Raw genomic sequence first — 12,986 nt, 5'->3', positions numbered from 1 at the left:
ATACGTTTATACTTTATTTCAAAATAAATCTATCAGATAAAAGGTTATATCTTTTTCATAGGCAGTTGTGGTAGTATCAAGTGCATTAGCTTCACGAAATTATGAAGCATTAACTGATCTTATAGAACATCACACATTGGAAAAACTAATTGGAAGAGTTAATGCATTGACAGAGTCACAAAGAGAACTATTAATTATAAAAGACCAGGTTTCATTAGCTTGTTGTAATATGAATGTTACAAAAAGCGGAACAGGTGATACAACTTAACTATTAAAATTATTGTATATACCTCAATTTCAGGTTTCAACACTCTTAATGTTATATATTAATTTATTATAGATAACGTTAATATTCAGATAACAGTACTAGGTTATTATATGCATATCACGCTTGATTTTTCTTCCTCGCTACCAGACATGCACGTACTTCTGTACAACTACACATTTCAAAGGACTTATAAAGATGGTGAAGGAGGACCTTGGATAATAACAATGGCAAATCATTGTTCGCAAGAGTAATTTAATGATTGAATGATTTTATTCAATTGTATCTTCCATATGATAACCAATGGTATTGTTTTTTCCTTATAAAATGGTATAATAAAAATATCAGTATATGTACATTCAAAAATTTATAAGTTTTAGTAAAGGGGATACATAATTTCTAATATTTAATAATGTAGCACCAATAGGTCTTCCATGTTCAAATACAGAGATAACTATTGGTCCCTGTAACAAATCATAATTATGAAAGAGTATTGGTTATGAACATGATTGTAGGAAAGTATAAATACCTCATTGATTTGAGGATTGTGAATCCAACATTCATTTGTATTTTGATCTTGATATAAATTATTTTTCTTTGCAGGAACTAAATTATAGAAGTTGATTTTCAAGTGTTCCAAATTAGATAGTTTAATTTTTATTATATTTAAATATGGTTCCATATTCCATATGGTAACTTTTCCATGTATATTTGCTTGTTTAAAACTGATATCAAATGTCACTGTTGGAAATGAAGTAAGTTCATTGAAATAGCAAATGGCAGCTGGGAGATTTCCTGCAATATTTTAATATGTAAAAGTAGAACTAACAATTTACATATATTAAAAAATAGAGGTATACTTTTATAAATAGCATCAGTTAGACGGAATGGTTTTGTAATTGATGAAGCAAACATTGGGATTTGATTCCGTTCCTTGCCTTCGAAACAATTATCAATAGCTATAATTACAAAGATTATTGTTAAATAATAATACATATATGGTAATATATTAACATACCTTTTCCTACTTCTTCAAATAATTTTGTAACTTGTATGTCCTTGGTAATATATTTACAAAGATGAGTTATGTACAAACCATATTGACTGTTTAATTTTTCATAACTAGGTCGATAACTAGATGTAGAATATGCTTGAATTAAATTTCGAAGATTTTTCTTACTTTTATATTCAATAACAACTGGTAATTCATTATAAATTACAGAATTAAAATTCCTGAAAGTAAGGAAATTAAGGAAATACAGGAATAATCAAATACTTTTAAATAACCAAAGGTAACTTACTTTGAAGGTAATGTTTGACACATATCTAAAATAATAATTAATAACTCAGGATCATTTTGAAGGAATGATGCTAATAATTCACTTTCACATATAGCATCTTTCCTCAAATATACTGTTGGAGTATCTGTTGCAAGTATATAACTTTCTTGCATCTTGAAACCATGTCCAGCAAAATAGAATAAACCTGTTGAAGGTAAACAATTAATTAACTTTCCATTTTTCCAAACTTTCATATAATTTGTTCATCTTACCATAAACACCCTCAACTAAAGCTTTGCTAAATAATTCTATTGCATTTCTTATTTGTTTTATTGTTAAATTCATCAAACATATCACTTTAAAACCAATTTCTTTAAGAAGTTTAGCAATATATGCACCATCATTTTTAGGGGTTAAAAGGCATTCATGATTATCATAATCTCCATTTGCAATAATTAAAGCTGTTTTTGCAACTGCTTTTAGCTTGGGAAGATACATCTATTAAGTAATATAACCGAATTATTAAAATATAGTATATTAAGAAGAAATTGCAGTTTATATGTATTAGTCATATACATCTAGGTATTACCATTATATGAGTTCTTTGAGTATAAATTTCACCAACATCATTATAGACATGACAATAATATTTTCCTTCATGTTTTGAATTGAATTTTTTTATCTGAAATTACGAATACTTTAATTCATGAGTTAACCATGTACAATAAGATTAAAAAATTTCATCACTTTGTTTACATGCAATATGTTAGATGTTTCTCCTTCTAATTTAGTATTATCATGGAACCACTGATATTGTGGCTCAGGATTGCCACTAGCTTTACAATGAATCGTAAAATTTTCTCCTTCTTTGACTTCTAAAATTGGTTGCGGTTGTTCTTCTATTATTACAGGTGTAGGAAATATATGTACATTGACAGTTTTTGAAATTAAGCTAGATATAACAGTTCCATCATGTTTAATCTGGGATACTTTGCATTTGTATTCTCCTATTTGGGAAATACTTTACAACATATGAAATAAAATTTATTACAGAATTAAAGACTTGTTAAAGACGTTAACATGATGTACCTTGTGATGACAATATCTAATTTTCCAGAATCACAATGTTGCAATGCCATATTTCCATGGTACCACATGTAACTTGGAGGAGGCATTCCTATTGCCTTACAAAATAATTGAAGATTTTGTCCAAATGATATTTTTAAAGTATCACTTTGTAATTGTTCCGTTGGATGCATAATAATTTGCAAGGGTTCTAAAAGTATTACAAATAAGACATTTATTGTGCTAAAAGAAATTGTATGCATAAATTGATATACCTGGATGGGATATAATGGAAAGAGCATTGTGCAATCCACAATCATGTAATAACATACGTAATATTTCAACAGTACACATTTTAACATTTAATTCGAAAAGTAATCTTTCTCCTGGAGAATTACACAATTCTTTTATTTCCTTCAAAGATTGTATCCATGAAGTACTGTATTGAAAATCATAGAAAGATGAAAAATTATTAATAATCTACTTTCTTATTGTGCAAGTATAAACAGTTCTTCATTACCATTGATATTGGAGATGTTCAGCTACATAATTTGCTAAGGTTATCCATGCTTCATCTTTATTGAGTGCATTAACTAAATCTTTGTATACATTTGCAGGTAAACATTCAATATAAGCGTTTGCATCGATCTGTGACATTTTTGATACTGTCAAATATTAAATATGCTTTGTATTTTCAATGAAAATTGCTTTAAGATTGATTTGTTGTTTTTCCACTTTCATTTTACGATTATCAAATCAAACGGTTAACATATATAATGCATTTTTATTCGAGAAATATTCTTTTGACATTTCTTAAATTTTCCTTGATGTGAACAAGGAAAACCTATAACTATCAAAGTTATAATACTTGATTCAGAGTTATACATATCTTTCTCGATCGATACAGTAGAACATACGATCGAATGAAATGTTAATGAAATGTATAATCTGATACATATGAAATATATTAATTCGTTTATTTTTAACCTTCTGAAATCTTTTACAGGTAAGGTAAGTTAATTTATTATTCATTTTTTAATAGCCTAAAAAATCATATCTTTAACAGATGTATACGGATGAATTATAACCTACGTAACAACCTACAACAATCTATATGCAGTACAATTAAACTTCAATTTATTTCTAATAAAGCTGGTTAAAAAAACAATTTCATTGAATATGAAAAAGAAATTCATTTCCACAAATTCTTATAAAAAAAAATCCAGATGCAAATTCACTAAAGGAAAAATAACAATAAAGCAATTGAGAAACAAACAATACCTTTCGTTTTTGATAAAGTTTAATAAAGCGAGCTTGCGCTTTATAAACGAGGGTATTTTTAATCTGTTTTATCCACCGTGCGGAATGACTGCGACAAATAGGCAAAAGAGGCTAGCTTTTCGGAACACCCCGGAAAAGTATCGTTGGTTTTTTATTGCGGGTGCGACACAGTGGTGGGGGACCGTTGCAACCAATAGGCCCGCGAAAAGCGGCTCCTGCGCGATGCGCGTGGCGCGCTGCGCCGCATAATCTTGCGTATCAGTGATCGGCAGTGCCAACCAGAAGGCAGTGGGTTACGGGTTCTATCGTGTGGCGTGTAAATTAGCGTAACCCTTATCGGTGCGATCGGTGGGAAAAAGGGAAACGCGCGTGCCAGTAACCTGAGGTGCGCCACGGGCTAGTGGGTGCACGGATAGAACTCGCGAGTGTCGGGGAAATCTTGTGGCTTAAGCCATCATGGCGAATCCACGAAAATTCAGTGACAAGATCGCGCTGCACAAACAGAAGGAGGCACAAGAGAGAGCAGCGTTCGAGGCGATCATGCGAGAGGTTTCGGACGTCACAAGCAGAGTAAGGAAATCTCAGTAGGTCCTTGCCATTGAAAGGGACATGTGTGGTATGCTGCACTATCCTCGGCTCAGATGTTAAGAACGTAAACAACAACGAGTGCTCTCCCTCTCTCTTTCTCTATCTCTCTTTAGCTCCCCTTCCCTCCAGGTCTCCTTGTTGCGCTGTGGTTGTTCAGCTATGTATACATATCTATCTCTGTGCGGATTGTGACTTGGTATCCTCGATGTACGAACGTGCGTGTATACATGAGTGCGTGGCTGGGTTTACACACTGTACGTTCCTATTCGAACGCACACCATACAACTACCTACGGGTACGTGCTCGCGATGTCTCTCTGTTTTTATCTTTCTCGCTCCCTCTTATCCGTCACCGTCGCAGTAGTCATGATCCATGCTCGTCGTAGTCCGTCGTCATCGTCGTATCGCCGCTCTGTCCATGTGTGCGTCTACATGCTTCTCTCGGTCCTGCTACGCGTGTAGGGAACGTATGAATACATGTATACGCGTGGAAACGGTTATATACGTTGTTCGTTCGGTGTACTCTATGCCGAACGTGTTGTGCGCTTGTCCGCCCGCCACCGTCCGTCCTGTAAGTTCCTAATAAATGTAGACGTGTGCAAACGATCAACGATTTCGTTCTATCCCTCTGACATATTCGAGAATCGACCACTGTGCGATCGTTGTTTCCTTTTCTTGTGAAAAAATCGAATTCTCTCGATTTCATGGTCGAAACGTAGTGAACAACAAATCGCCTATTTACCGATAGCAAAATTATTCGTATTCCTCGAGAAGTTATTCCGCCTTCTAGAGGAAAAGTGTCAGCGCACACGATATCCGAAGCGATCGTGTTTTTCTATTAACCGCGACATACTTCGCTGTCCACGATCGATTCGGACCGAATGAACTGTTGCTCGTCGAAAATGTGCGATCCGTTCGATTCTCTTTTTCTTTCTCTCTTTCTTTTCTTTCTCTCGTTCACCGGCTCTCGAGGCATTTCCACTGACTGCGAGTGCCAGTCAGGTTGGATCCACGGTATGCCCAGTAGCACTGAACGCGTGTATATATACTTTTTCTTGCTTCCCAACGGAACTGTTTAACCCCTTGCCATACAACGACGAGTGAGACCCGCGATGAAGATTTCTAGATTAATTTAACGAAACTCAGTGTTGTTCATTTCCCACGGATCGAAGCAAAAAATTATTTTGCTATCATCAATGAATTATCTTCAAATGAAATTTCCACTTAACCCTTTACACTCCGAATTTTTTTTTTGTATCTTTTCCTCGATAATTGTATTATTATGATATTTTATTTGAAATGCACTTTGAAAAATAGTTTGTAGAGAGCAGTGAATAGTATTGAAAATAACATAATAATATAATCTATTTTAAAAATATCTTTTCAAAGAATCACATCTGTGAATAAAACTGAGTCACGCTCGACATAAGAGTGCAAAGGGTTAAAGTAGAACAGAACATTTTATCATATTTCTTCCAAATTGTTGCGTAGTAAAATGCGACACGAGCTCAGTAGCGAAAGTAAATAATACGCCACGGGGTTAAACTGTGTCTTTGAGAATCACGTGTCTCGCACGCTCGGTTCTCCGATTCGAGTCCAGTTTAAATGGGTTTTGCTCGGACGAGAAAGGAACAGGTTGCCGCTGACTCTTAAGTTTCCACTGTGTACCGGTAGAGACGGGCCCGTTAGCCGATCGGTTATTAGCTTGCTTATATGGTAACAGTATCCGGATTTGCGAAACTCCGATCCGGGACCAAATCGTTTATGAGCCGTTCATTGGTCGAATCGATTAATTCTCCAAGAAAAATGATATTGCAGAGAAAGTGATGCAATAGTATAAATTGAATGCTCCGTTAAATGGAAAACCGAATAAACGTTATACTTAGAATGCATTTTATCGTATTATTACACGCGTAGCGTTCATTTAACACTAGAATGACTGGTTTTGGTTTTCTTGTTTCGTAATTATTGATATCTCAAAAACAGTGAATATTCCAAATTATTTCGAAAATAAATTATTTCATTTCAGTACTATAATCAATGCCTGGAGAAACTGAAAGTAATTTATTGTTACAATATTTATAGGGATTACATATCAATAATAATAACCTGTGTTATTATTCTTTGGTCAAAAGAGTTTCTATTGTTTCGTAGTATTGAACTCAATAATTCTGATAATTGAATTTTAAGAAATTCAAAATGTGTAGTTAACCAATTTAACAGATGAGCGATATGGACCAGTTCAAGATACGAAAGGAACGAATCTTTCAGACGGTCAAGCTTTATCGCATCATTAGGGATACTCAAAATTTCGAACATATAATTGATACTTCGAGTATTTGGGGAAATAATTTGTCACATGTTTGCAACACGCCATTAACAAGCTCGTATGACAACAATAGTTGGAATTGCGAAATTATGATGCGGGACCAACCGAATCGTACTGATCCTTTGACAAAAGAAACTGTTACAAGATAAAGTTTTGTCGTATCGTAGATGTTTAAAGTATTAGGAATTTAAAGACGCAACATTCCCCGCGGTCATTTTCCTGGAATATGTTTTTCACTAACCACACTGCATTTCAAACTGTTTATTTAATACCCCGAATTAAGCATTTCAATTTTATTCACGGTAAACGGATGAATTCACTAGCCATCGACCCGATATGCTCCGCAATTCAACTGTCGAATTACCTCGAGCGGTACGATTTCAAATTACTGCCGACAGCAGGTTGATCATTTTGGCGCGAAATACAAAATGATGTCAGAAATACGTGACGCGTGATATCGAGCTTGTTAATATCGAACGCATCGCTGCCAGGTGTTCGACATGGACGCTTATTTACTCCAATTATAGCGGATTTATGATGTCTAATTAGTCGAATCGATCGGTTCGTCTATTTCCGCGCGGCTCGCAGGACACAGCGAGAAGGAATCCGTTTCCGTAGCGACGAAACGTGTCCTCTTTGGCTACTCTCCTGAAAATCGCCTTCTTCGATGATCGTGTGGTTTTTGGCAGGGTTGACGTTTCGTCTTCGAACTCGCAATCGAGTTACGTTTTTATTTTTCGGTTTCCCACCGACGGTTCCTTTCCTCGTTTGTTATTGTTTCAGCGGCTCTCGCCGTTTCGAGTAGCGTTACGAATCGGCACGCGTGCTGTTTACCCGAAGAATTAGTTCGAATAAAATCGCGTTTCTATTTTCACGGGCCGCGTGACCTAACCCAGACCTAACGCCGGCCCGGCAATAACCGGTGCTATTTTCGAAACCCCGTTGCAAGGAAAAATGTGGATTTCGTTTCGATCGGTCGTGTTAATCCTTAACAGAGCAATGCCGTCATATAAACGGCATGGCACTTTTACTTACTGGGTCCAATGCCGCGTACATGGCAGCAAAAATCATTATATTATTTTTATCATTGTTATTGCTGAAATATTTACAATCAACACGTCAGTGTTTAGTATTGTGCTAGATCACTTTTGTGAATTTGTTGCCGTTTGTCGTATATGTTACGCTATTTTTTCGCGGTAAGTAAACTTGAAATACTTTCGGTCCGTTAAGGGTTGAAGTCGCCGTACGCGTTGAAACACGCGAGGGACCTCGCATTGTTACAAGCGATGGGTTTCAGCTTTCCTCGCGTTGTCTTCGAGTGCTACGTGTATCATGAAACTTTACAACACTCGAATCTATCGCTTGTAACGATGCTTGCATCGCCGCAAGTTTCAACGTGCATAGGAGCCTTTCACTCCGGCGCGAGACTTATCTCGCTGTTTACCGTTTGGGACGGGCGTGTCGTCTGAAACCCACGTGGACGATGCCACGTGTCTGTTAATACTGTCTTTTATGCAGCACGTGAGTTCAGAGTTACAATCACGTGCTCCGCAATGCATTTTTGGGAATTCCCACTTTTCTCTGGGGATTTATTGAGGAAAAATGGTACTTTGTAGCTTTAAATAGATAATAAGGAAGTATTGGATTTGTTGGAAAGCCTTGATTGTTGATTAGATTGGTGATTGGGCGTGATTAAGCTGTGCCTTGCTCAATTGATTCGACAACTTTTTCTGTTTCTCTTCTTACGTTTGTTCGAAGTGTATTCATAAACATTGTTAGGCAGTATGTTGTGATGCAAGGAGCGCAATCCTGATTGCTAAGGATCTCAAAACTGATGTGAGATAGGACTTTTGTGTTCTAATAGTTGTAATAGATCAAGAATAATGTAAATTTATTCCCTTTCCAAAATACGTATAAACTGTAAATGCATGGAAATCCTCGGTCTAGGCATTACGAAATACAGAGATTACGCGCGCTTGGATCTGTCATACGATTCATTTATGTATAAATAGTATCGTTTCATTCTCTCTTTTCAAGGGAAGAGGCTGCCGCCTGCTCGCAACAGTGTTGTGTAAATTATTCTTTCAAATGGTAACTACTAAACAGCCATCACTGTTCCAAACCGTTCGTATGATTTTGCTTTCGAAAAGTTCGTTTTTCTTCTGGCAAATTGCTAGGCATTCGCCGACGAATGCCGCAATAATGGCGATTTCGAGCTCCGATACCTACCAAATAGATAGCTGCAACTGAATAATTTAATCATTCAAATAACGTGGACTGAAATACAGTCCATCGCGTTATAATATTTAAACCTTTGGACTCGACAGGTGACTCTTGCTCACAGTTTGATTCGACAAACGAAATTATAAGATTTTACATATAATATTCAATTTTGCATAATGCATCAATATGGAATATTGGAATAAAACAGCTTTCTTATTAACCGATGTCACATTACTTAGTTTCAAAGTATGTCGTCATCGGAAAATGTTGAATATATCCAGAGGGAAAACTTTCAGGTGCAAGGGGTTAATATTTCGATGGATAATTCAATTTTCCATGGAAAACCTTTTTTAGCAGCTCAAAAAAGTTTCGTTCACGAAGGGTTAATAAAACTTCGCGTCTTCGATTCGAAGAATGTCCCACGAGAACTCGTCGATGGCGTCGCTTATTACGCCGCGGGGAATCGCCGCGTTTTTCGCGCCGTCCACGATAACCGTATTGCGATTACGTAACGCGGCAGCGTTCTGCTAAACGCGGAAGCTGCGGTATACACGCCATAACTTGGTGTTCATTGTTCGGTCGCGGCGCGTGTTGCGTGTCCCGAGCACGCGACCTAGTCAGCTCTCCGTGTCTTCGGACGGCCGTTGTCGAATTCCTCGCGGCCCGAACACCTCTGTCTCTTTATTCTTCCTTCCTGCTTTGTTGACTAACCTTGATTCTCAACGAGTAATTAACCCTTCGAGTGCTAATACTGTCAGCCGAAACGTTCCGTGCACTAGATTTATGAAAGCGAATTTGACTCATATTGATTCTTATGGACACTATTTGGTAAATGTTTGGGTTGATTGTCATTGATGCAGACACGCAAATATGTATACAAATCGTCTACCTTCAAACCATTAATTTCTAAAATCTAAATAAGGGAATATCAATTTCTGTGAAAGCGATAGAATAAACTGTATAGTGAATGTCTGTAAATCTAGCGTTAAAATGTTATATGCGATTCGTTAAACGTAGAAATATCAAAATTAGGCTTCTCAGCTCAGCTGATTATAGAACTTCGAACATTCTGCTGATTATTTCGTTTTGAATCGAGGATATTCAACTTGCATTCGGAATATCTGACTTCTGGATGGTATTTTTAGCAGTGACTAACACATTTTAACAAAACTACTTAGAGCTTTCTCTTTATCTTCTCTTCTTGTTGTGATCGCTAATTTCGATTTTCACCGAATAATTAGCATATTGTTCACCGATTAAGTATCAGTTATTACAATTCTAATCGCCGGGGATCGTATGAATACATTTCTGAACGTCTATCGAACCGACGTTTTTTCAACTCATCAAAAAGGACGAGGAAAGCGGTTTTTCAATTCTATACCAGATTTGTATCAAACGTATGTGAAATGTCGCAGCGGGGAAGCGGTTAAGCGATGGTCTTAAAATCCCGCAATTACACGAATCGGTGTGCAATCTGTTAAATCGTGACACGATTCGTTAAATCTGAGAAGACCCAGACTAGATTCTCGTCTCAGCTGATTGTAGGACTTCGAACATTCTGTAACTTGTTTCATTTGGAATTGAAGATACATGCGATTTTTGAATGATATTTTTAGCGGTGATTAACAAATTTTTAAACACAAATATTCGGGTAAATTGAAGAGAAAGCCATATTCTTGTATTTCAAAACAACGGCAGGCAATTTCTTCGCGTAAATCCAACTTCAAGGACATCATGCGACGTGTTAAACGAAGTTATTTGTTGTTCGTAATTTATGGAAGGAAGGTTATAATTAATTCGTAATAGAATAGTGTTCCGAAATGAAATTCTGATTAAAGCGTTGCTTGGTTCGCGGCGGCAGATACTGTAGAACCTTTCTTTTCCCGTGTTACACAGAAATATCAGTTATCCACGTTAATATTTCATTACATAAAGGTATGCATAATCATTATCCGGTATTCAGGTTTTTTTTGTGTGAGTACACAGCGAGGGAAAGTAATGTTTCTATAATGGTATTGTGGAAATAGGAGAAATTACATTCTCCTTATCACTGGTTCCGCGAGGAATGACGTAAGAATTACCTCACTCTGCGATTTTTCATTTTGTATTTAAATATTCAAGTAAAACGTGTAAAGCCACACCTAATAAGAACGCAAACATTCAGCTAATACGTTTCTTCTAGACTTCGTATTTAATTTGATGAATCATGATTTAATTTGATGTAACGCATGAATTTCTCTGAACCTCAGCGTACTAAACAATTTGATGGGACAATATTTAAAACGTATACTATTAACTCTTTGTGGATGAATGTCGATATTTTGGGGAGATCAAATTTACATGTACGAAATACTAAGTTGCAAACAAATTACGTAATTACTCAAATAGCAAGAGATCAGTACATAGTTTTCTTTTTCTCTATTATTTAAGTATCTGATATATAATCTGGCTTCATCTGCGGTTTTATATACATTAATACATCTTTGTCTGCAAAGGATTAAAGGAATTTTAAAGGAATAAACAAAAAAATAACATTCACGTTTATTCAATTCAGATTGAAATCTTCACCGCAGATCTGACTCGCGGTTACAAGGAAATGGAGTAATTGGCTTGTAACTTGTACCTGCGATCATTATATAACTAGGATACTAGGATTAAAATAACAATCCAGTCGTAATACGTTAATGTATTTCCAAGTTGAAGTTTGAAAGGAAAGCAGAAAGCCGCTGTAATGGCGCGAAATATAGCCAAGGGGTTAAGAGGAGACCGAAATACTACTCGGAGTCAAGGACTACAGCCAAAAGACGCTTCTCCGAGCCGATCAGCCGAATGTTTGCATTCCAAAAACGGAATGCGTTCGCCAGCCAGAAAGTCACGAATCCGTCATATTCGCATACGTTGCGCCGGGCGATTTCCGCACGCGCGTTGCGCGAAACACTCGGTGAATTGATATTTTCGCGGACACGAGGCAGGCGTCGTAAGTCACGTGCTTGCCATTTCAAGATTGCGCAGTCCGAAATTTGCATCCGTATTTTTCGAAAGTAAGCCCCGCCAATGAAGAAGAAAAAAAACAAAAACATAAATTCCGTCCGTCGTGAATGCCAGCTAAAATTCCATTTCGCCGCCGACGAAATTATTGTTCTCTCGCCGTTCTCCGGTGTAGACAATAAAGCGAGTCGATGATACGTGTTCAACGCATGACAAATCTACAGTAAGGATGATTTCACCTTTACGAATCTCGCGTTGAGTTTCCCTTTTGGATGCCGGTTAAACTTCTTTCTCTAGTCGTACTATTTTCTCACGAAGAACCGCACTTTTATACTTAATTTTCAACTATGTTTCAACGCTTTGAACCCGGCGCTATTTAAACAGCCATCCCTTTAACACCACAAACATTGGAAGACATTAGTTGCAGACCGGTGGAAATATTGTGTTCGCAACACGTTTCTTTGTAATAAATTCATGAAGATCAACAACTGGCCTTTGGACGATTGAAATGTGGTGCTAGTACATCGGATTGAAAGCGTTAATCACGTTAAAGGGTGTCCTACTGTGTAGGAATCATGCCTATCGGTTACATTAACTAGTCGCTGTGTTTGGCGAGTATACTTGTCACGAAGAGATGGCAAGGTTTTGTGTTATAACGAGTATACTCGTCCAAATACAACTAACTGTTCATTTTCGAAAGAATCAAGTTTAAGTACACAATCCTACGAGTGAAAATTTTTGAAGAAATTATCCGTAGCTACGAACACACACATACCAGAATAAAGTACCTTTCACAGAGGTCGCAACAGATAACTAATTAACATATAACATTCCACCGGATGCAATTATTCGGCGTATTTCCTCGATCGTAAAAATGCAAAGTTTCTTCGAGCAAGTGGACTGGCACGCGTCGGTCACGTGTGGACGCGGCTTAACGCGTTCTATGCGTGGCTCGGGCACAATCTCTG

The 12,986-nt window shown here is 36.8% G+C and overlaps 2 protein-coding genes across 11 annotated transcripts in view; one reads left to right on the top strand and one right to left on the bottom strand.

Annotated features, from left to right (window-relative positions):
* Positions 1-395: 395 nt before the first annotated feature.
* Positions 396-4,084, bottom strand: LOC116427410 (mucosa-associated lymphoid tissue lymphoma translocation protein 1). 5 transcript variants are annotated; one of them, XM_031977723.2, is made up of 12 exons: positions 3,892-4,084; positions 3,131-3,275; positions 2,886-3,049; positions 2,635-2,821; positions 2,302-2,566; positions 2,135-2,227; positions 1,818-2,043; positions 1,567-1,750; positions 1,284-1,498; positions 1,126-1,224; positions 795-1,060; positions 396-729 (listed from the first exon to the last, which is right to left on the bottom strand). In XM_031977723.2, exons 2-12 carry the CDS (start codon positions 3,265-3,267, stop codon positions 625-627), a joined length of 1,941 nt encoding a protein of 646 aa, XP_031833583.1. In that variant the 5' UTR covers positions 3,268-3,275; positions 3,892-4,084; the 3' UTR covers positions 396-624. The 5 variants fall into 5 exon arrangements, with proteins under 5 accessions (XP_031833583.1, XP_031833602.1, XP_031833593.1 ...); XM_031977742.2 differs by having other exon boundaries at positions 3,131-3,258; XM_031977733.2 differs by lacking the exon at positions 3,892-4,084 and having other exon boundaries at positions 1,126-1,203; positions 3,131-3,880.
* Positions 4,085-4,135: 51 nt separating this feature from the next.
* The window catches only part of Crtc (CREB-regulated transcription coactivator), a 102,071-nt gene continuing 93,220 nt past the window's right edge, over positions 4,136-12,986 (top strand). For 2 of the 6 annotated variants that reach the window (XM_076368360.1, XM_076368357.1), the window contains exon 1: positions 4,136-4,461. In XM_076368360.1, the coding sequence (XP_076224475.1) occupies positions 4,348-4,461 (114 nt within the window). In that variant the 5' untranslated portion in view covers positions 4,136-4,347. The remainder of the gene's footprint in view (positions 4,462-12,986) is intronic. The other 4 variants (XM_076368359.1, XM_031977771.2, XM_031977764.2 and 1 more) reach the window with 2 other exon arrangements.

Source organism: Nomia melanderi, chromosome 6, assembly GCF_051020985.1.
Source record: "Nomia melanderi isolate GNS246 chromosome 6, iyNomMela1, whole genome shotgun sequence".
NCBI classification, from domain to species: domain Eukaryota; kingdom Metazoa; phylum Arthropoda; class Insecta; order Hymenoptera; family Halictidae; genus Nomia; species Nomia melanderi.
The sequence above is the reverse complement of the archived record's forward strand: the minus strand, read 5'-3'. Positions and strand labels throughout refer to the sequence as shown.